This window comes from Tuber melanosporum (assembly GCF_000151645.1).
Source record: "Tuber melanosporum whole genome shotgun sequence assembly, scaffold_89, strain Mel28".
NCBI classification, from domain to species: Eukaryota; Fungi; Ascomycota; class Pezizomycetes; order Pezizales; family Tuberaceae; genus Tuber; species Tuber melanosporum.
The window spans coordinates 430,739-453,419 of NW_003299138.1; the positions used below are offsets into that span (position 1 = coordinate 430,739).

The 22,681-nt window shown below is 46.9% G+C and overlaps 5 protein-coding genes; 1 reads left to right on the forward strand and 4 right to left on the reverse strand.

Moving 5' to 3' along the window:
- Positions 1-4,763: 4,763 nt before the first annotated feature.
- On the reverse strand, positions 4,764-4,929 carry GSTUM_00011661001 (uncharacterized protein; the record flags this gene model as incomplete). XM_002842044.2 has 1 exon in its annotated part: positions 4,764-4,929. The coding sequence occupies one exon, from the start codon at positions 4,927-4,929 to the stop codon at positions 4,822-4,824; it is 108 nt and encodes a 35-aa protein (XP_002842090.1). The 3' UTR covers positions 4,764-4,821.
- A 44-nt stretch (positions 4,930-4,973) lies between these two features.
- GSTUM_00011662001 (60S ribosomal protein L19) lies at positions 4,974-6,281 on the reverse strand (the record flags this gene model as incomplete). XM_002842045.2 has 5 exons in its annotated part: positions 4,974-5,184; positions 5,238-5,548; positions 5,608-5,717; positions 6,002-6,008; positions 6,218-6,281. The coding sequence occupies 5 exons, from the start codon at positions 6,279-6,281 to the stop codon at positions 5,020-5,022; spliced, it is 657 nt and encodes a 218-aa protein (XP_002842091.1). The 3' UTR covers positions 4,974-5,019.
- A 71-nt stretch (positions 6,282-6,352) lies between these two features.
- On the reverse strand, positions 6,353-7,897 carry GSTUM_00011663001 (uncharacterized protein). XM_002842046.2 has 4 exons: positions 7,665-7,897; positions 7,482-7,609; positions 6,761-7,429; positions 6,353-6,696 (listed from the first exon to the last, which is right to left on the reverse strand). The coding sequence occupies exons 1-4, from the start codon at positions 7,783-7,785 to the stop codon at positions 6,469-6,471; spliced, it is 1,146 nt and encodes a 381-aa protein (XP_002842092.1). The 5' UTR covers positions 7,786-7,897; the 3' UTR covers positions 6,353-6,468.
- Positions 7,898-9,749: 1,852 nt separating this feature from the next.
- On the forward strand, positions 9,750-12,840 carry GSTUM_00011664001 (uncharacterized protein; the record flags this gene model as incomplete). XM_002842047.2 has 5 exons in its annotated part: positions 9,750-9,910; positions 9,986-9,993; positions 10,060-10,162; positions 10,294-11,974; positions 12,143-12,840. The coding sequence occupies 5 exons, from the start codon at positions 9,750-9,752 to the stop codon at positions 12,701-12,703; spliced, it is 2,514 nt and encodes an 837-aa protein (XP_002842093.1). The 3' UTR covers positions 12,704-12,840.
- Positions 12,841-19,812: 6,972 nt separating this feature from the next.
- Positions 19,813-21,857, reverse strand: GSTUM_00011665001 (uncharacterized protein). XM_002842048.2 has 2 exons: positions 21,600-21,857; positions 19,813-21,516 (listed from the first exon to the last, which is right to left on the reverse strand). The coding sequence occupies exons 1-2, from the start codon at positions 21,805-21,807 to the stop codon at positions 20,144-20,146; spliced, it is 1,581 nt and encodes a 526-aa protein (XP_002842094.1). The 5' UTR covers positions 21,808-21,857; the 3' UTR covers positions 19,813-20,143.
- Positions 21,858-22,681: the final 824 nt, after the last annotated feature.

Here is a 22,681-nt window from a genome sequence, read left to right on the forward strand (position 1 = left end):
TGTCCTGAATACCATCACAAGTAAGCTGATGTTTTGTGCCCTAGACCTACATAATATCAGCTTTCTATCAGTGTATAGAATGTCTTCCTGGTGCCATTATCTGTAGAGCTACAGCCTGTTTTGTATTTTAGTAAAGTGCTAATCTTGATGCCAGATGCCATCCTAAATACCTCAACACGTAGGCTACCAGTTTGCATCCAAGACCTACTCAATACCAGCTTTCTAACAGTGCAAAGAATGACTACTCGGCATTGGTATTGGTGGAGATATAGCCTGTTATACCTAGTAGACTTTGTATTACTTCTGTGCCCACACTCAATTTTTGTAACCTAGTCATGTTATCTATAAAGATAAATCTTCATTAAAGTACAATATTAACGCTCTTTTTGCAATAACCTAAGCATAAGTTATGCTTTGTATTGGTTGTGTTCTGTGAATTCTGTATTTACCAAGAAGGATTCTGATGTCGGTTACCATGACCTCTTACATCCTGGTACATGCTGCTATGTCCCAGTACATTCTGTTATGTCTTGTTACATCCTGTTGCATCCGGGCTTTCATTGCCACATCTACTTATGTCTCGACTTTGATTGCTAGGTCTGCATACATCCTGAATTGCTGTTAGCATTTCAGCGTTCTGTATGTTTGATATACAGAGTATACAGGATACAGGTGTTTATTTTTACTAATGTAGTACCATTAGTATTACCTTTATCCAGATCTATCATAAGTCTGAAATCATTGTCCTTCTGTTGGTTTTCTATTAGGTTAGTACTGTTATCTGCTGGTAACAAGGGAAGATTCTCAATATTGATAATAGGTAAGTTGATTCTGTAGTTCTCCTTATAGGTTTCAGCTCAAGTAATAGCTTCGCATGTAGTCAATAGATGCCTTTCAGAGATGATAGATAACTGTAATTGTATAAATATATAGAATATCTATATTAAAAAAGTAATGGCAGGTACATTTCCAAAACTTAAGATTGATTATATATCCTTGTGCACCATTTATAACCCATGTAACTAGTACTTCATTTAGACCTGAGATTTGAACGGTATACTGATGGGCAAATTTAAGTCTTTCTTTTAATCTTTCCATTCTAAAGCTGGTTAAGGGAGAGTCCCCGGGCTGTAACCATACTTCTGCTTTCTTATAGCACTGATAGTGGCGATTCATTTCCTTATACCATATCCAATTTAATATCAAGAGGACTGGTTACACTTACTCCTCCAAGTAGATTAAATTCATGTACTCAACAATGTTAGAAGTATCATGTGAGTACAGTCGACTAAGAAAGTAGACAGAAGAAAAAAGTTCTAGTCCAAACTCATTGATATACAATGCAGCATTTAGTTTCAGATTAGTTAAGACATGTATGTATTTATAAAATTGTGCTAAATTGGATGAATGTACAATCTTCCAAAATAGATTTTTAGCAGCAAATCCATAACTCTTTTTCCGATTCTCACTGATATGCTGATAATAATATGCTCAGGTGACATTGTTTAAAATCTGATCAGCAGCTATTCAGCTTTGTCCTGGTCTCTAATAAAAGTAGTAATAGATTCATTAATCTCAAGGATTATACTATTATTGAATATACTTATTAACTTATCATCCTTAGTATAAGTAGCATCTTGAAATCTCACTCAAATCTCCTTCTTTAAACCAACATAAGAGTAACCATGTACCAACCAATTCTTGAAACTTAATATAAAACAAAAGTAAGTATCCGAGTCAACTGATACTTGAAACTAAATATGAAATAAAATTAGGTATCAGCTGATACTTGAAATCAACATAAAACAAACTAATATACAACTCACATAAACTGGATACCAGTTCCAATTACATCTGCTTACTATAGGCATACTATAAAAGGAGTTTTTAATTGTTTATATCTACCTTCTAAAAATAAACAGAACCTAATATGGTATAGAATAAGGGAGAAGAAGTGATGTAAGAATAAAATAGTAGCAGCGGTAAGAACTAATACTGAAAGTTGAAGGATAGAATCAAGAATTACAAGATATATAATAAAAAGAAGTTAAAGAAGTAGCTAGAAGGAATAGAGAAGCAATAGAGAAACAGAAAATAAGAAACAGTATGATATTATGATACTGTGAAAACCTCACTAGTTTTTATGACTTTCCCTTTTCTCTTCATTTTTCCCCTTTTTGTTCTAATGTGACACTCGCTTTTCTTATAACAAATACAGGTCACACCACGAGGCCCTTATACTTACAATCACACCCGCTGTAACCTGAAGTGAAACAGGACGGCTAAAGACATGATTTCCCAATACCTCGTTTTACAGCAAGAGATACCATTTCCGATACCGTGCCCTATAGATGTCACCTAGGGTACCGTATCAATTTTTTACGATTGAGTAACTTGCCGCCCCATTCAAACACCAAGCACAACGTTTCCGGGGTGAGTTTGCATAGCATCTACTATGAGACTCTACCATCTGATAGCTTACAACCTACCTATGGTCCACGCACCAGGAGGAGATCCGGGTAATACTACCTCCTTTACAGCCCTCTCCTACTCTTGACATCACGGAATATCACTCGGTGGAAAACTTTCAAGCGGTTGTTTACCACCTATCGCTATATCACTGGGCGTTTGACACATCGTCGCCGGTAAGGTAACTGCGGTTTTGTAAGGGTTTTGGTGTTTGGCAGCGCATTGTTTGCAAGGTAGAGTTTGCGAACCTTTAAAATGTGATTTGAAAAATACAGTATGAGAATATAGGGTTTGAGAAACCAAATAAACCACGGCGTACAAAAAGCTCACTAAGAGTTTACCATAGCCGGCACATGCAGTTAGATTCAATGGCGTTTATGGGAGGTAATGTACACTCAAAATAGGCTCCGCAAAGGGAGTTTATAAGAAGTAAAGCATATCGCCTCGGGGCCTTGATCCATCGTATAAAGGCATAAAGGCTGATATCTTGGTCCCCATTTCTCTGCTATGCATCAATTATATGCTTTTACCTAGGCTTTTCTCACCGCCCCCGAAAAAAATTGGCATCCTGAGCATCAGGTGTGCGCTGGGGCGGTGACCCGCACCCCCGGCCCCGCCCTCCCCCGCCAATCCCCGGACATTCTTACTATCATACTATTCCAAAAATCACGTGCTTAGAATCATATGCCCTCCCTACCCCTGTTACTGCCACTGCCCTAGAGCTTGTGGGTTCTTATTCCAGGCCTGAGAAACCGACAACACGACCACCACGACACCACACAAGTCTGAGGGAGACGAAACTTGGGAACCCGACTACTCACCGTGCCGAACGATACTACTATCTTAAGTAGTAGGGATATTCCTAGTTTGGTATCAAAGCAAACGTATTAACACCCTTACTAAGAGTCAACAGACACAAAAGTTGAAAACCAGGTTATTTAACGGGTTGAATACTACCACTATCACGAGTGCCACTGATATTCCGAGTTGGCATCTAAGTTGGCATAGTATCACCCACTAAATCTTTATCTGTCTAGGACCTAGCTAACGAAGCGCAGATAAGTTAGATTCACGAACCCCCCACAAAAACAACAATGTCGAACGAGTCCGAGGCAAAAGAGAAAGTCAACGCAAAGGAACATCCCACTAACACTGCTAATGAGCAACCCCACTCCACCTCTCCCACCACCACACCACCTCCTCCCCCTCCAACCACACCACCACCTGCCCCTGGGAAGCCCACCCCATGGCTCTGCTGCACCTGCAAACACACCCACTTCTGGCTGCCAGAATCCCCCCTCCGCCAGTGCCCAACCCCGGCCTGTGCGCACAAGAAGTGTGTCTCGTGTCTCAGCTTCTGGCAGTGCTGTGCGTGTGGTGCGGCCTGGGAGATCAGTGGTCATGACGGGGGGATGGTTTGTTGGGATTGCGGGCATTCTCGGTGCACTGGGGGGGGTGGGGAAGCGGGAGGGGAAGGAGGCGCGAGGGGGTGCTATGTTAACTTTGCGGTCTGGCCAAGGGTTGGGGCGCTGAAGTGGGGGCGGGGGTGACTGATTGTCGGATTGAATGGGGGAAGCGAAGAGGGAAGGTGGGGGGTTGAACGCGCTTCCGTGGTGTTGGTTGGTAGGTTGGTTGGCTACAGGGTTTTTTGATGTCTGTTAGGACGAAATTGGCTCATCCCGCCATCTCAAAAATCTAATCTTGTTGCCTTTCGACAATGTGAAGTTATTACGAGTGATATCTGATGTGCCCAGTGCTCAAGTGAGTCAGTTAAATTTAAGCTGCGGCTGATATCATTTCCAGTTAACTGTTTCAACAAGCGCTAGGCAATGGCTCCAGGAAGCACCAGGAGAACTAACAAATGCCATATATTTGCCCCAGCTGTGCCCAGTCGGGGCCCACAAGCAAAAACTAAACAAAATTAAAACAAAAGCGGCTGCGGGATGCGATCCTATCAAAAGCTATTTCCTCCTTGTATTTGTTGGGTTTCATATGTGTAATTTCGTTCTACTGCAATAACCATAATCTAGATCACTCCTTTCTGTGGAAATAGCTTAAGATCTAGATTTTGTTCCAAACTCCAGATTTTTACAAACCCCATTTAAGAGAGAGGATCCCAAATGATATATTCCAAAAGCTCACCAAAAGGATACCACCGTCCTTTCTTTGCCAATGCCTTCTCTGCATCAAGTCCGCGCTTCTAGCCTACTTTCGTGGGTATCAAAAAACCTGGCAACCATAAGGTATATTAGGTCGGGTATCTTCAGTTCATCACCGGGGCAGGTTCGACAACCTGGCGTGGTACATTATTTCATTCCCATTACATCTATCCTGACGAGTTCACCATAAAAGTCATATGACCCCCGATTCAAGTGTATGAACGATTTTTTGCCTTGTCCCATATGCAAAAAAAGGAGGACCGCACAATCGCTTTCCAGAAAAAAAAAAGAACAGATCCATACAGGCAAAAGAACAGGAGAGAGGGAGAATATGGAACGAAAGGGTAAAAGAAAAGAGGAAGTGCTTTTATATTTTTATCACAAAGACACTTTATTTATCCGCCGCCTCGTCCTCCGCACCTGCCAAGAGGGCGTTCTTCTTCTCCTGGACACGGGCCTGCTTTCTCTCTCTAGCAGCCTTGGTCCTGGCTCGCTTGGCGTCCATCTCCTCCTTAAGTATACGCTCACGTGCCTTCTCGGCCTTAGCCTTGTGGACCTATTTTGTTCATCAGTATAGGAGTATTAATTAGAATAATGAGGCAGACGAACGTGCTCGATCAACGCTCTCTTATGCTTGAAGGTGTTGCCCTTGCTCAAATGATAGAGCTCGTGGTAGAGGTGCTTATCGATCTTTCCGGAGGCGCGGTACTTGACGAGAAGACGACGGAGAACGCGGAGACGGCGCATCCATAACACCTGGGAGGGCATACGGGCATCCTTGGTACCCTTTCTCTTACCAAAACCAGTGTGACGACCGGCGCGCTTGGCGGCAGCGAGCTCACGAGTTCTGTAGCGAGAGTGCATGGTGTTGGGCTTCTTGATGATAAGGCCATCCTTGAAAAGTTTGCGGATCGTTTGGCCTACGATGATTAGCTGTTTTGCAGTTCGCAAGTGGTGTGCGGATTTACGGCAGACATACGAGAATTTGCGTTGCTGATCTCGTTCATTTCATTGGGGTCGAGCCACACCTTTCTCTTTCCAACGCCCATAACAGAGGCCGCAAGGCGTTTTTGTGTGCGGAGATTGACCCTGAGATTTATCATCAGTACATGTCTTCCTCTGTGATGTGCTAAAGCCATTTGCCCCCCCCCCCCATCGGATATCCCAGCCAAAAATTGTGGGATGGTTTTGTGTTCGTCGCATCTTCTCCGACTTTCGGAAATTGAAATTTTCAAAGGTTCTCTGGAGGACACCGGATTGGCTTTTGCCCCGCCCGCTGGACCGGATGCCCTGACCGAAAGACCCCACCAAACCAAGCTACCTCGACAAGAAACAACAACTTTCAAAACGAGGGGGAAAAAAATAAAACTCACATCTTTACTGATTAATCCGGTTATCGCTGGGTGTTGATGGTCTGTTTGAGTTTGTTGTTGGCTGCTGCAGAAGTTCGTTAGCTTAGCCGTCGATGTGAATCACCCATAACGTTGTGGGGTGACTGTTGATTGCAACAAGGAGGGTGAAGTTTAAGGGCACAAACCCTAGAATGGTAACCCGGACATGGGTGATGTCACGTTCTTAGAATGTTTCACCTCCGGGGACCGAAGGCTTGGAGGTTTGTCGCGAAAACTTCATTATCAGATTCCACAGCTGCATGCCATATGTACAGTCTACAACAAGCTACCTAAGCACCCTCATCTCGCCGAGAGCAGAGTCAAAATTGACTTCCATAAAAATCGAGCATCGTTATTTTGATATTTTTTTACACAAGTAGAAGAAAGCCCCAAATGAGAAGAAACCCTATGAACAATCACCCTAAACACCGAACCGAAAAGTCAAACAATCAGATAATTACCGGCTTGGCGTGGTGAAGACTGCTCTCCCTAGGGCAGTAAGGGCATTTCAACGTGACGCTACTTCCTCCCTTTGCCAACCTCTGAAGTGATTCCTGAGCAATAACGTGACCACATGGAAGCATCATCGGAGGATTGCTGTCGGTGGTCTGGTCTTTAGATACGGGGCATACAAAGATGGAATGAAACTGGTATCCCGGTGGGAGCGCTATCTCCGCCTATTTTTCCGTGTGGGTTATTATCGCACGCTAAATCAGGGGTCAAGAAACGGGGATCCCTTACAGGCAGTTCGTTAACTGTGCTCCATTCGGTTTTCTTCTCTTTCATAATAGAAGCCATCTTCAATAGCGTTGGCAGAGCAATGGCCCCAGCTGTGGCAGCAATGTAAAGAGGGCTCTCAGCACTCAACCCAAGCAGACTACAAAACTCCTTCGTAAAGGAATGTGCAACGTCATTCCAGCTCTTCTCCGGGTCAGCAAATATCCTCGAGTACGGCGACTTTTCTGGAGATTGCAGAAACAAAAAGGCACACATAAGCTGCTGGATGTCTTTCAAATGCTTTTCCTGAAATCTCGAAAACTCTCGCCTGGCGTATGCCATAGCACGTTCCGGTCGCTCAATGAATAGCCAGATGAACTGTAATTTGCAAAGTTCGAACTCGAGATTACTACCCCGTTGTTCGAGTTGGGCCGATTTCTGACGAGCCCAGTCGATGGCGAGAGAGAGGTCACGGCGGGTACGCATAGCGTCTAGAATCTCGTACATCTCTTGAAACTCCTGTTGAAGTTCGGGCGGAACATCGATTGGACCGGCTTCGGTGAGGAAAAAATCTGCCACAGAAAATTGGCCCTCGCGAATCAAGTGCATAGCTATGGCTCGCTTTATAAGCGGCGCCTGGGAGGTTAGAGCGTCATAATCGTTCGTAGAATAGGTAGAGACCGCTTTGAACGTCTATTATGTTAGATAGGATAGCACAACGACCAAGGGTAGAGAGGCAAGGTACTTTGTCAAGGGCTTTCCCATAGCGGTTGAGTCCAGTGTAAATTTCCTTATGGTCGTCTTGGACTTTACTCAGGCCTGTGCTCATGGCTTGCTGCAGCTTCACCAGAGTCATTTTCGAGGTCGTCGGATCTGTACGTAGTCAGAACTACTCGTTTAACTAAAGGAACGGAATATAATGTAAAACCTCTCAATATAGCTTCCCGGGCATTTTCCAATAACCTCAGACAGTGCTCGACATCGTTGATGCTCTTAGAGAGGTTTGCCCTCTTGATCAGGCGCTCGTACTCCTTCTGAATAGCCTCCATGATTGTAGGGGTGGGTATACGAGGCAAAGAGCACGGAGGTTATGAGTAGAGTCGCCTTGAGTAGACTGCAGCTCAGCGGCGGCGGGGGAAATGGGGACGAGGTGAGAGTTTATGTGCTACAGTTAATTGTAACCGACTCTGCAGGTTGAAGCTAGTCGTTGTGGGCCGCCAAGACATGTGAAACTCTTTCAAACCAAGATCCGATGCTTGCTGTCCGTTACTAAGCATGTTCTGGGTTTTGTATGGTCAAGCGAGATCTGCCGGGTATGGGATTTTTTTTTTATGATACTATCAGTTCAGGATGGCTGCGGGCAACGAAAACCTACCCTTGTTGCCAACTTCATATGATACAAGACTTCTAAATTCGGAATGGCCTCTCCTTGAGAAGATATAATACAATTCCCTCAGGTGGTATTGTGTTACTGTGAGTAATAAATTAGAACTGGTCTAAGATCTCCGTCTCCACCCACAAGTACGAGTAAGGTCATGCGGGAAGGTCTTGTGGTTGGATTGAGAATGGTCTAGATATTGCACATCTCTGTCAAATCTCTGTCAAATAGCACGCTGCAACACGATCCGGCCATCGGCCCCGAGCGCACTAGTAGAATTGGGGCAAGGTGAAAAGTGGTTATAGGCTTTGGAATAGTACCTCATAATTTGGCCATAACTTATTAGAGGCACCGGTATTCCCAGATGCAAGGCAATTTCTGTGACAACAGTCTTTACTGGAAAATAGGGGTTTCATACTATGATACTAGATTTGTCAAGAATTATAACGATGCTAGCTTGTTCTTGTTGCAACAGGGGTAAGAGAGAATTCGCCATCTCCTAACTAAACTAAGGCCCTGTTCGGGAGGTGCCCAAATCCAGGGTTTGAGAGCAGAAACCCGTGGTTATGACTGATCCTGTGGTTTTGGAAATCAAGAAGGTGTTCAACATGGCAACACAATACCGGTAGTTACAATGTTTGGAAGGCTGAAACTTGGAGGAAGAAAAAAGAGCCAAAACCCCTGTGTTTGAAATTTTACCTCGGGAGGTGATTTTTCACCAAATTGCTTTGTTGCTCTGGTTATAGAGCTGGCTGCGACCCTAAAGTTGTCAGGATAGAACTAGACTCCCAGGGGAGTGTTCAAGAGAAATAGTGCCGTACTATAACATAAGTTTAGTATGATATCATAAGTTGTTGAGGCATTCCAGTCCCCAATCCGCGACACTTGCGGCGAAGTGCTCAGAATACCGCAAAATGTCTACTGCCTAGCCTATTATGGCCATCAATGGAAACCAGAAGTTCTGTGTAGGTTTCTCCCAATTATCCAAATAGGATAGTTTTGCAAATTTTAAAGGTTGACCGGAGTCTTTCGACAAGGATACTTGTTATTTTCTAATTATGATACTTTAGCTAATGGCATCATGGGCTTTCGGGCTTTACTCTAGATGCCAAACATGCCCAAAGTTTTTTCCAAACCACCACTTACTTACATTTCCGAGTTGGCGCAACAACTACAAAACTCGAATTGTCAAAGCCGCGATAGGAGTCGAACAGGCCCTTAGTTTCCGATTTTTACAGACGCACCCGAGTTTATCTCCAGTATCACAATGTCATTATCCCTTGAACTGCCAGCAACGGCCATTCACGTGAGATGGTCTAACGTCCACTGTCACGATAGGTTTTTAATGGTGTTGGATGAAGTGACCCCGGAACCCTAGCGCACCCACCGACAAGTCCAACCCCATCCGGTGAAGTCACGTGAATGGCAGTTGTTGGCAGTTTAGGGGATACTGTAAAGGTGGTTTACCACACTCCTATGGAGCCTACCGGTACCCTTTTATTCTCACGTGACCATAAAAAGAGGGTAACTCTAACTTAAGACTCAGCCTTTATCTACATCTTGGTATCATATCCGGCCACATAAACTCCATTTCCTCTCCTCTTCGTAGTATCAACTGAACGATAAACCCCCGAGATGATGAAACGTAACTTCCTCGATGAGCCAGCACCGGCAAACTACGTCGCTGGTCTCGGTCGCGGTGCTACTGGATTCACAACACGATCTGATATTGGTCCCGCACGTGAAGGCCCTTCAGAAGAAGCTATCAAGGCCGCCCTCGCGCGAAGAGCTGAAGCGTTAGGACAGGCCCCACCGACTGCCTATGTTTGTTTTCCGTTTCCTACTTTCTTTGAGGTATTCGCTAATGATAGTCTACAGGGTGCGGATAAGAAGAAAGACGATGATGACGATGACGACGATCGATTTCAAGACCCCGAGAATGAAGTTGGACTTTTCGCTGGAGGAGCATACGACGAAGACGATGACGAGGCAGATAGGATATATCAAAGTGTAGATGAGAAGATGGAAAAAAGGCGAAAGTCACGAAGGTATTACTCTCCCTCCTCCTTCTTGCCCTTCTTTTCTCGTGTTTGCCACTCTTATTTTTTGTTGTGGAATGCATGGTTTATCATCATGGTTTATACGGGACAGTTTTGCCGACTCCTTCGTCATCATATAGGGAAGCACGTGAGAAAGCCGAGCGCGAAGAATACGAGCGTAAGAATCCAAAAATTCAGCACCAATTCGCTGATTTGAAGAGAGGACTGGAAACCCTCACCGACGACGATTGGGCGAGCTTACCAGAAGTGGGGGATCTTACGGGGAGGAATAGAAGGGCGAGACAAGCCATGCGACAAAAGTTTTACCCGACCCCGGATTCGGTGTTGGTCAATGCTGCCGGCTCACAGTTCGAGACTTCTGTCCAGGATGAGGGCACCTCTACGGTTTCCGCCGATACGGCGGATGGGACTATGACGAACTTTGTGGATATTGGGAAGGCGAAGACAAAGGTGCTAGAGGCAAGGCTGGATAGATCTGGGGGTGATTCGGTGACCGGTGCTACGAACATTGACCCAAAAGGCTACCTCACCTCGCTCAACCGGAGTACCACTCAAACTGCAGAGCAGGTCGGCGATATCAAGCGCGTCAGAGAGCTATTACAGAGTGTCATTAAGACGAATCCCAAACACGGACCCGGTTGGATCGCAGCCGCTCGTCTTGAAGAAGTAGCTGGTAAAATGGTCCAAGCCCGAAGTCTTATCGCCCAAGGTTGCGAGCATTGTCCGAAGAACGAAGACGTATGGTTAGAAGCAATGCGTCTAAACGAACCTGCAAACGCCAAAATCATAGTAGCAGACGCGGTCCGACACAACCCCAAATCCGTTAAGCTATGGGTGGAGGCAATGGAGCTTGAGGCAGAACTGCGGGCAAAGAAGAGAGTTCTCAGAAAAGCTCTCGACATCATCCCCCATTCAGTTGTCCTCTGGAAAGAAGCCGTAAAACTCGAGGAAGATCCGTCAGACGCCAAAATCCTCCTTGCCAGAGCCGTCGAACTCGTCCCCTTGAGCATAGAACTCTGGCTGGCCCTAGCGCGCCTAGAGACCTTCGAAAACGCACAAGCAGTCCTCAACAAAGCCCGCAAGGCCATCCCCACAAGTCCGGAAATCTGGATCGCTGCAGCAAGACTCCAAGAGCAGCAAGGAAACGCTAATAAGGTCAACGTCATGAAACGCGCTGTCCAAGCTCTCGCCCGAGTAGAAGCAATGCCCACACGTGAAGACTGGATCAAAGAAGCCGAAAAATGCGAAGAAGAAGGCGCGGTCGAGACCTGCCAAGCTATCATCCGGGAAACCCTTGGCTGGCAACTGGAAGCAGACGATGACAGGAAGAAGATCTGGATGGACGATGCTGAAGCTTCTATCTCTAGAGCAAAGTACGAAACCGCTAGAGCGATATATGCGTACGCTTTAAGAGAGTTCCTGGTGAAGAAGAGCATCTGGCGCGCAGCCGCGGATCTTGAAAAAAACCACGGCACGAAAGAAGCTCTCTGGAACGTCCTCGAAAAAGCTGTTGAAGCCTGTCCGCAGAGTGAAGTTTTATGGATGATGCTCGCCAAAGAGAAATGGCAAGCGGGGGATATTGACGGCGCAAGAATTGTCCTTGGAAAAGCATTCAACCAAAACCCCAATAACGAAGACATCTGGCTTGCTGCTGTCAAGCTTGAAGCAGAAAACACCCAGCACGCCGCCGCCCGGGAACTCCTTGCTACTGCCAGACGCGAGGCGGGCACGGATAGGGTGTGGATCAAATCTGTCGCCTTCGAACGCCAGCAGGGGAACACCGACGCTGCTCTGGATTTGGTAAATCATGGGTTGCAACTTTACCCCAAGGCGGACAAACTCTGGATGATGAAGGGTCAAATATACGAGGCTGAGGGCCGACTCCCCCCCGCACGGGAAGCATACAATACCGGTACAAAAGCATGTCCCACAAGCGTTCCGCTCTGGCTTCTCCTCTCTCGGCTTGAGGAAAAAGCCGGCGTCCTCGTCCGCGCCCGCTCAGTCCTCGACCGTGCCCGCCTTGCAGTGCCCAAATCCGCGCAACTCTGGTGTGAGAGCGTCCGCGTCGAGCGGCGCGCGAACAACATCTCTCAGGCCAAGACCCTCATGGCGAAAGCCCTGCAGGAATGCCCACACTCCGGCCTCCTCTGGGCAGAATCAATCTGGTACCTCGAACAGCGCACGCATCGCCGCCCGCGTCTCGTCGAGGCCATCGAGAAAGTCGGTAACGACCCCTTACTGTACGTCGCCGTCGCGCGGAACTTTTGGGTGGAGAGGAAGTTGCCCAAGGCGATTAATTGGTTTGAAAAGGCTATCCTGGTAGACCCGGACTACGGTGATACGTGGGCGTGGTACTGGAAGTTCCTAAGCATGCACGGGACTGAAGAGAAGCGGGGCGACGTGCTCAATAAGTTGAGTATTACCGAACCACGGCACGGAGAGGTGTGGCAGAGGGTTGCGAAGCATCCTGGTGCGAGGTATAGGAATTCGGAGGAGGTTCTGGAGGCGGTCGTTAAGGAATTGGAATAGTTTGTCGTCTTATAGACCAATGTCGTGAAATTGTGGCTCTTTTAGTTTTGCTAATGGAGGAGAAGGAGGGGCATTTGTATGATAGTGTGGGGTAGTGCTTACGAAACGATAATGACATTCCCTTAGTTCTTCCGCGATACATTTGATTTACTTTTTGTAAGCAATTGTGACAACACCTCCCAAAGCAGCTCTTTTCCTCAATTGAGAAAAATAGAGGCCAGTAGGCCCAGAAGTGGAGTTAGGTAGGACCTTGTGTGGGGCAGAGTGGCAACGGGCAGTCTGCACTCGGTACTGTACCATAATATTATCATACTATCGGTATGAATAAGGGTAGTTGATGTAAAGCCGCCACCAGGAACTAGATAAAGGCGTTGTGAGACGCTCAAGAGAGTATCCCCTGGCATCTCTAATATCACATGAGATCCTACTTACCCGATAAGATATTTTTCCACGACTCTTGCTACTATAGTTTCTAGAAGCAATATATACCCTTCTCCACTTCGTTCAGAGAACCTTTTTTTCTTCCCTAAACATAATTAGCCAAGGAGTAACTGGCTCGAGGACTTCCCTGAGGATTTTCAGTTCCCTGTATATTTGAGGCTCCGCCCCCTTCAAATACCGGTATGATACTATTCCTAGATTCGCTGCCCTCGCCTTGTCCAATACCATCAACCACGCCTGACAAGGGCAACTGTTCTCGCCATTCGGATACCCCAATCAAGGCGCCACAGAAGTTGATGACCCAAATTGGAAGGGAAAAGAAGGGCAAAGTTGGAGGCGAGTGGACTCGAACAATGCTTAGGCCCACCGCTAAGAGCACACTCCTAGCTCAGGGCTACTATCCGGATACCAGACAAATGTATCCACGAACAGTAAAAACAAACCCACTTACCAGTTCTAGCCAGGACCCCAACAAAGCGAGAACAATGCACAGCATAGCGACAAAAAGATCGCGGAGTATAGAGGAGTCGTAGGGAGGTTCTGTGGGAGGTATTGATTGACCATTCGTAGATATCTGCCAGCAGTACTGCACTAACCCCAACACGACACTATCTATCCCATGAAGCGGTAAATGCACTGAGTTTCCCTACACTACTGGTGGCAGCGCTGCTGGTATTAAGCAGACCCAGGGGGGTTATTATGTTGGCACCCCCAGCTAGCGCAGTGCAATATAAGCTCCCATACGAGTACCCTAAGATAAGGCAGTGCATAAAGGTCAAGTCCAAAGAAGGAAAAAAGTTAAAATTTGGCGGAGGAATGGCTCAACCCCTCTGGCGGAACTTGCAGGAAGCAATCTTTTGACCCACATTGCCAATAGAGATAAGAAGAGCAACACAGTTCACAGGATAAACATGAGTAGCAATAGTGAGAGGAGAAGAAATATTGATAAGTCATTGAGCAAGTACCTTCTGAGAGGGGTTTTCTCATACGGCGCGGGTCTTTCCCCCCCACAAAAAAAACCCGAAAATGGGTTCGCGGTATTGAGCGGGAGGCCGGTGGATACCTGTATAACGAGGCCATAGTCCGCTAGTGATCCATAACCTATGCGATCAAGCTGGTGGAGAAGATGCCGCGGTCTCTGGACCTGCATTGTGACTTCCCAGTCTAACCTAGTGTGGTTGGTGAAGACCGCATTTGCAGTACTGCCCCAAGTTTTTGTGTGTTGGCTCTTCAAATGGATTCTTTCCGAAGCATTAGCTAGAGCTTCTTTGATCACCCGAAAACATTGTTTGGTGGGCACCAACCACCCAAATATTTCCCAAGGGAAGGTCATGTGTTAGGGGATCGGGCTGCAAAAGATTTTGCGCCTAGTTTAAACCCACTGATACGACCTTCGAGATCTATAGTGTTTCTATCCTAGTCCGGATATCGGTGTCTGTCAAGTCTACTGTGATTTACTGTACTGTGCCGCATTGTATCGTACCGAGACCTAGACAGGTGCGAGTGATACCCGGTGGTCCCATCGCCCGGATGTCATTGCCTACCCAATAGTAAATAATTAGGAAGCGGGATGCGTAGAAGGGATGGAACGAGTCAGTGAGTCTGCCTCATCATAGAAAAAATGCAGTCTATTTGTGGCTCTTAGGAGCTACGCGGCGGGTGAGAGGATGTGGCATGCTTTGTGATTAACGTTCGCCTGAAGGGGTGTGGGAGTGGAGGGGCAGGTAGCGAGGAAGGAAGAAGAGAAGCAAAGGAGAGTCCTGGGCAAATCTTAGGATCACAAAGGCATTCTCTATGCGTTTGGTCGCCATTGAAGGAATATACTCGAAAGAGAGGCAGAAACCCCTAACCACCCCTTCCTCGCCCTCCGGAGAAAGTTTTTAATTAATAATTTTTACTTGAGCCTCAAGCATTCGAAACGATTAGGCTATTAAAGCACAGTTCCTGATCCTCGTCTGCTCATGCTCCACGATATAGCGATCAGCCTAGAAACGAGAAGCTTCGTCTCGAGTGTCGAACCCGAGCCGGAAAACAGTTGACGTTAAGCTAGGAAAGTATTAACAAGAGGAGGAGAGCAATATGTACCCAAAGTCCAGCTTCAACACACGGAAATGATGCACCCGATTATTTTAACTCTATGGCTGGCGCTTCCAACTCTTCTTCCATGCCCTCCTCTCTCCAGTCATCCTGCTTCTCCTGCGCAAAGACCTTGTCGACCATCATAACATCTCCCTCAACACTAGTATCGCTAACAGCACTACCTCCTCCAAGGTCACCTTAGGTCGACTCCATATCACCATGGATAGCTTCAGCTTCAATAGTCCTCAATCCCTCATTCTTCTTATGACTCTTCCTGATCCCTATGCTCAAGACTCACACGACCTTTTGGACGGCCCTTTAATTCCTATGATATCTAAACTGTCACGCAACCCCCATTTAGAAGCGAATAATCATCGATAGCAACACGCAATGACAATACTTAACTTCCGCGAAACCAACCAAACCAGGTGCCTTCACAGACATGATGTCCAGAGCAAGCCGCGCGATCCGCCGATTGAGATTCTATAATTTGGCACGATGTGACTCCAGGTTAAACTACCATTTTTTCTGCAAAAATTCCGTAAAAATAATAGAAGTCAAAAGCGAATTAAATTAAATTCAAGACTAGACCGGAACAATTCCTCCAGTGTCCTCTTTCACGCGGTGAACGGGACTCTAATATAGTCTCCATCCATGCAAGCGATAATCCCATTCGAACGGTGGAGAGCCATTACCGCTTCCGTCGCCCCCTCTCTTCACTCTTATTTATAAATGTCGTAAGCATCATAGCTTCTAGTATGACACTTGATATCAGCACAAGAACAAACCCACCCTACACCAACAACCGGAACGACTGAAACCCCCCCAAAGCCTGCCGTTAAGATAAACAGGTAGACCTAGATAGATGGCTTACCCTTCGCACAAAAAAACAGGTTACTGCCATACACTACACAAGGTATGATACGATATTCTCATATCATACTATATAGTCCCCGGCATGGAACCACCATAGGGAACAAATGAATCGTAAGGAGGAGGAGGAAAGTAGGAGCTTGAATCTCTCTAAGGAGAAGTATAGCATTACTAGTTCTAGGCACAACCTCAACTGATTTGTGCTGGGGCTACCGGTACCGTACAAGTACGAGTATTGTGTCGATACCCAGAACCCGCTCTAGGTTTTACAACAAATCAAGAGCGCTAGTTCTAATGGGGTAATATACTATACCTAATAAGGAAGTATCTTGGCTAATTATTAAGCAAAAATATTTTTCCCTTATCATACAAGTCTCACTATCCTCCTTCCCATACAAACTTTCAAAGCCTCTACGCTCCAACCATAGGGCTAAAAAGAAAATCGCTCTCAACCAATTAGGAGGACTCTGTAGAAGGAATTCTAAAAATTCTTTTAGTATCATAGGTGTTGCAAGTTGAAAGTCGTCCAAGTTGTGTGTCGTGAGGGTAGGTTCTAAAGTGCTGGCATCATCGGTACGAGTCATCAAGGGCTAGGGTACTATTCCAAACTCTGAATAAAACCGAAAGCTTGAAGAGCTATGATAATATTAACATACAGCAAAACGAATAACCCATCGCCAACCAACCAACCAACCAACACACCCAAACATCAACACCCCCAAAAGTGTCCTAACGAACATCCTGTCCTGGACCGAAAACCCCAACACCTAACATCACTTACAGTAACAGATTGTCGATTAATTCCACTACCCCCCCCCCACCCCAGCCACCGCCCGAGGCCCCGGAGGTCAATCATCACTCTTTCGCACATCAGGAATGAGGTCTGCTCTATCCAGCAACATTGACATTATCCCCTCATGCCCACCATCCTCCGCGTAAGAAAGTACTGTTCGACCCTGGGGAGAGGACAAATTCGGATCGACACGCTTGCTGGTTAGTAAGAGCTCCACCACAGCCTCATGTCCCTTAATGACAGCGCACATGAGCGGGGTCTCCCCATTATAATTTCTGAAATTCGGGTCGACCTCTTCCCGCTGCAGCAACATTTCAACAATCCTCTTATTCCCAAAAGAGGCTGCCCAGCCGATCGGCGTGTTGACCCAGTATCCATCAACGCGGTTCATGTCCACACCATCTCTTTCCAAGAGCAATTTCACAACTTCATCGTGACCCCCGGAGCAAGCGAACAGGAGCGGTGATCGAGATTCTGGACTGCACACGTCCGGGTTGACTTCTTCCTTGGATAAGAGCAGCTTCACCATGTCACTGTGTCCCTCTGCCGCGGCGAATGAGAGCGGTGTACGTCCCGCGTGGTTTGGCGCGTCCGGGTTCACGTCCTCCCGGGCCAACAATAACTCTACTAACTCGGTATACCCGTTTTGCGCAGCAAAGGAAAGCGGCGTTCGACCGAAAAAGTTTGCGGCGTCGGGGCGGATGTCCTTTCGATTTAGAAGTAGTCTGGCGATTGCCCCATGGCCACTTGAGGCGGCTAACGATAGGGGCGTCCGGCCATGCCAGTCGGCTAGATTGGGATCAACACACTCCCGCCCCAGGAGAATCTCTACCACCTCTGTGGCGCCGTTCATGACGGCCCAGAAGAGCGGGGTGCGCGTTCTATTATCTGCCATGTTTGCGTCGAGAAACTTCTGCACTAGAGAGTGCGATGCTCCTCCCCCGTGTTCACCTGAACCTTTCCCCACAGCTGCATGACGTACACTAGAAGCCTCCGAGGGGTTCTGGTCCCCGTGGATTTGTTGACTGTTACTCATGTCCGAGCGGTGAGCGCACCAACCCCGACTTCAGATCAGGAGCTTGTTGCTTGAGACGAACAAGAGAAGGAATAAGAGGAAGGACCGCGTCGGTCGAGTTTCGTATCAGTGAACTGTCACTTTGGGCTCTGTGGTTGGGGGCGTGGGCGGGGGAGGGGTAGAGATGTTCACCTACTTGTACCACCAACATCTCAATCTCGTAAAGCTCAATACGATCAAATTAAAACGCTTAGCCAAGGCAGCGCTTATTGGTTCAAAATTACTCTTGTTTCAATAGAAAAGGTCATAACGAACACACCCCGCATCTCCTAGAATTCCCCCAAATCAAGGAAAACCACTGCCCAACCACTACAAGTATCGCATCGTACCCGGGTGGAGACCACCTAGAATCCAATCTCATATAATAACAGCGGTACCGCAGGTTTGTCTTGCCAATATGAAAGAATAGAGATTTCACACAAATGCCAACTCCCGAAACATTCACTCGAAACACCCGGATAGGGGTGGACATCAGTGTTTTCCACCCAACCAATTGCACCTGCCTCGAAGAACCCCCTCCCTGCTTAAGTCTCCCAGGGAAACAAGAAAAAACCCCAATACCTTAATTGTCTATCCCGACGGGCATACAGGACTATATACTAGAGACTTTTGCGGTGAACGCATCCAGAGTCATTTTGCCGGTCCCGGCATGCATATGCCAAGACTGATAACATCGAGCCCTTGATTAGACTCCTAGGGCTTCCACCACATCAACATTCCTCTCCTTCGAACAGTTGATGTTCTTATTTTTTATTATTATTTATTTTTGGAGACCTGAGAATGGGGGGAATGAGTGACCTCGATCTAGCTATATTTGGCCTCCAACTCATCCTACCTAAGCCCGAGATTTATCAGTACGCTTTGTCCATAAATACGCGATGGATGGGCCAGGGGTGCGACAGAGGAGCATGTAACCTGGGGGAGCTTGTTCCAGAGGGGTGGAAGACATACTTCGGGCACCGTACCCTACTTCTATCAAGGCTTATAAATTTTTACGACTTGAAACTGCTGTAGTTAACAAGAGTATGTATTCCGAGGAAGAAATTGAAACCTATCATCCGTGTTTTGATTTCGAATTGTGTCGTATGTGGTGATGGGATCTCTCCATACTTCATGAGAATGCCCTTCCTATTTCTTGGCCTGAAATAATAATTATGGTTTTTAATGCCATCAACTGCAAAGTACTCGTATTCCGTCCATCCCATACCAGTATCTAAAACCCTAATTCTTGGCGTCTATATAAGGGGTCTGGATGTATGATATATCCACTGCAAGGCTATCCTATCATACTCGAGTATCGTACTGCACAGGAACATTCCTAGCCACAGCCAATGAACGATCCATACCGTGCCAAGAAAATGTATCATAAATTTGACCCAGAGAGCCCCCAGCGTCCACTGGGCGCGCGTCGGTGCTGGAAAAGTGGACTATGATACTGCATACTTCTAACTTATGAGAGGCTGCCATTCCCAATACAGTCCCCCAGCATTAAGGGCGAGCATGGCAGAACAACTTATGTAATGTAGTCTACGGGAGAGACGAGGAACAGATGGGGAACGACAAACCATAACGCTGAAATCCACGATGTCAACTAGGAAGGTGCAATAATATCAAAACTTCTACCAGCTGTATCTCTACTAGTACAAGTAATGTAGTCTAAAAAAATACTGCAAATAAATATATCGCCTGAATCAACAAACAATCGCCTAAATCAGTACGGGCAAAATGTGGTCATGTCCGCTGCGCTGCCGACTGGAATTTAGAACCTTGGGGTATTTAAGTCTACAGGAAGCCAGCCAACCCTTTACAACTCAGGATTTTCGAGGGGAGTGAAAAGCAGTGGCGCAAATAACTAGCTATCATTCTGGCTAAAGATGGTTACAAAAAAAAATTGAAATCGAAGTGAAAATGTTAGGGATAAAGAGAAATGGCCGAACCGTAGTGTCGAGAGATGGTGCCATGATAGTACCATTAAATATCCGTACTCACTACCCACCCACTCTTGATCAAATAACGCTGAGGAAAAAAATAAAAAACCACGCCACAGACCAAAATGAACAAACCAATACAACCGTGAACCCCATCTCAAGTAAAGAATTGAAAATGAGGAAATCCCAACCCAGAGCGCCCAACAATGCACGATTCTAAGCTTGAAAACGCCGTGTCTTATTCCGTATTCTCAGTCAACTCTCTTCCCAACATTCCCCCACCCCTCCCTCAGCACCTCCTCGATTTCCTCCATCCTAAGGCCCTTCGTCTCCGGGTACACCAACCACACCGCCACAGTCCCAGCTACACACACCAGGGCATAAAACACAAATAAGCCGGCCGCACCCCCATACATCAACTCCACTGCAGGCAAGAAACTCGCACCAACGACGAAATTTAGTATCCAGTTTGTCGCTGTAGCCACACCTGTGCCGAGACCGCGTACCCGCATGGGGAAGAACTCGGATTGAACGACCCACGGGATTGCGCCGATGCCTAGCGCGTACGAAGCGACGTAGAATGCCATGAAGAGGATTAGAACCGGTGACCAGGGGTTTGTCACAGATGTGGTGTTTGGGGTTAGCATAGGAAGGTGGGAAAATGCAAGAGAACAGAGGAGGAGACCTATAGCCATTCCTGGGATTGATAGCAAAAGGATACGGCGACGGCCAAGGCGGTCGATGAGATTGAAGGCTATTGCCGTGGCAGCCATATTCGTACCTGCGACTACCATGGCTGTTGCAGTCGGGCTCTTGAACCCGACCATGGAAAATATAGTTGCGGAAAAGTACATTAGCGAGTTAAAGCCGCAGGCTTGCTGAAGGCCCTGTAACAGACAGCTAATGGTCAGTGCGCGCCGGTTCCCGCCGACACTGAAGAGGAGCTTGAATTTCTCGGCAAGAGTGTCAGAGGTATCTGCTGATACCCCGGCTTCTATCCCTGTGATTACTTGGTCTACCTCTCGAGCTGTGAGGTTCCCGTAGGCTTTCGCGACCACCTTCGCGGCTTCACTGCGCCGTGAGTGTTGCAGTAACCAGCGGGGTGTCTCGGGCATGAATATCATTATGATGGCTTGTAAGCCTGCTGGCAGCCCCCCAAGCCCGAGCATATACCTCCAACTGGCATCCTGAGAAAGTGCGGGTGGGGACAGGATGATGCCCAACCCATAGGCAATCAGCTGTCCGAATGTAATGAATAACACGTTTACAATGACGAGTCTCCCACGGTGCGATGGAGGTGATAATTCCGAGATGTAAAGCGGGACGATTAGGCTTCCCACGCCAACGCCTAATCCCACAATAATCCGGCCAAGAACCATTGTAGTGACACTGTTCGAGAGAGCTTGCCAAGCGGCTCCCGCAACGAATAGCGCGTCGGCGACGTAGATGACGCCTTTACGCCCCATGTAATCCGCCAGCAAACCGGCAAATAATCCGCCGATTAGAGCTCCGAGAGAAGTCGACGAGGTAATGAGTGACTTATCCCACGTTGTAACTGCATGTTCTGGGGTAGATAATGATGGCGCCAGATGAAGGAGCGCAGCGGAAATAGATGCAGTATCGTCTATCGAACTTTGTTAGAGAACAGCGCTGGAAAGCTCACTAGAATGAAAAGTTTCGGGGAAACAAAAACAAAATGGAACCCACATCCAAACAAAAGCCCGCTGATACCGGCACTCACGGTGAGTAGCCAGATCCAGGGTCCGACCTCGTCACCATCTTCGGGACCCTTCTTCCCGTTGTCGCCATCGTCTCTGATAAGTGGCTCGGTGGAAGATGGAAGGATGGTGAGGCGCTCTTCATCTTCCTCGTATGTGCCGTCCTCCGCTGGGATGCTTCTATAGCCGGTGGGCATGGCTGTTGAGCTACAGCTTGTTTGGTGTGATATGAGCAAAAGGTCGTTTGGTAACCCAAAGAAAGGTTTGAGGTCAAAGTTAGCTTTCCCTCACGTGCCGAGATGGACATGTGCCCTTCGGAAGTAACCGATATCATTGATTGTCACTCGCTGAAGCTCAGTCTTGGCATTTCCTCAGGCACTTAGAATATGGAAATTACAGTAAAATTGACGTTAGAGACTTCTATCCTATACACAAGCGCTGGAGGAAAATGGTGAGTTTCTTGCAGTGGTCCGTTCCCGGCAATAAAATTATGTGGACACAACCACAGAGCACAGATAAAATTTCGCTATACGATACATAAATATTGAAATGGGAGAGAATCATAGTTCCAAAAGGCCAACTGGGGAAAGTATCTTACTCATTTCATTGAATGGGTATATCCTCCGGGTACTACCCACTCTACATCACAGAGGGGAGGTCAGAATATGTGAAGTTTCTAATCTTTACCCACCTAATATATTTCACTGTCTTATCTGAGTAATGGTAGTATTCCATGAACTGGGAAATGGACTGAACCCCCAGTGCTCATCAAGGAACAATTCAAGGAAGACGGAAGGCTGCAGTTACTGGAGATAAAAAGAAATCCCGAATTGCATCCGTCATAAAGACATACTACGATGTAGAGGACACGTCGGAACCTAGCCAGATCAAGGCAGCAGCTTTCCCAAGAGAGTTCGATAAAATATCTGGCCTGCGTGTTTCTTCCTTTCCTCGTTCTTACACGCTTTGGAGTTCACACAACACTTATGATAATATGATACTTCTAATCAACCTCTCCCTCGTCGTGTGCAGCCTGTGGCTTGCTCCGCCCTAGATCTCCTACCCGTGGGG

What these genes read in the sequence shown, in the direction of transcription:
- GSTUM_00011663001 (XM_002842046.2), bottom strand. Translation starts at nt 7,785, where the DNA reads ATGGAGGCTATTCAGAAGGAGTACGAGCGCCTGATCAAGAGGGCAAAC. An exon ending in CCGGGAAGCTATATTGAGAG is followed by an intron (nt 7,610 to 7,664) that starts GTTTTACATTAT and finishes GACTACGTACAG; the next exon opens with ATCCGACGACCTCGAAAATG. An exon ending in ATGGGAAAGCCCTTGACAAA is followed by an intron (nt 7,430 to 7,481) that starts GTACCTTGCCTC and finishes CTAACATAATAG; the next exon opens with ACGTTCAAAGCGGTCTCTAC.
- GSTUM_00011665001 (XM_002842048.2), bottom strand. Translation starts at nt 21,807, where the DNA reads ATGCCCACCGGCTATAGAAGCATCCCAGCGGAGGACGGCACATACGAG. An exon ending in CAGCGGGCTTTTGTTTGGAT is followed by an intron (nt 21,517 to 21,599) that starts GTGGGTTCCATT and finishes AAAGTTCGATAG; the next exon opens with ACGATACTGCATCTATTTCC.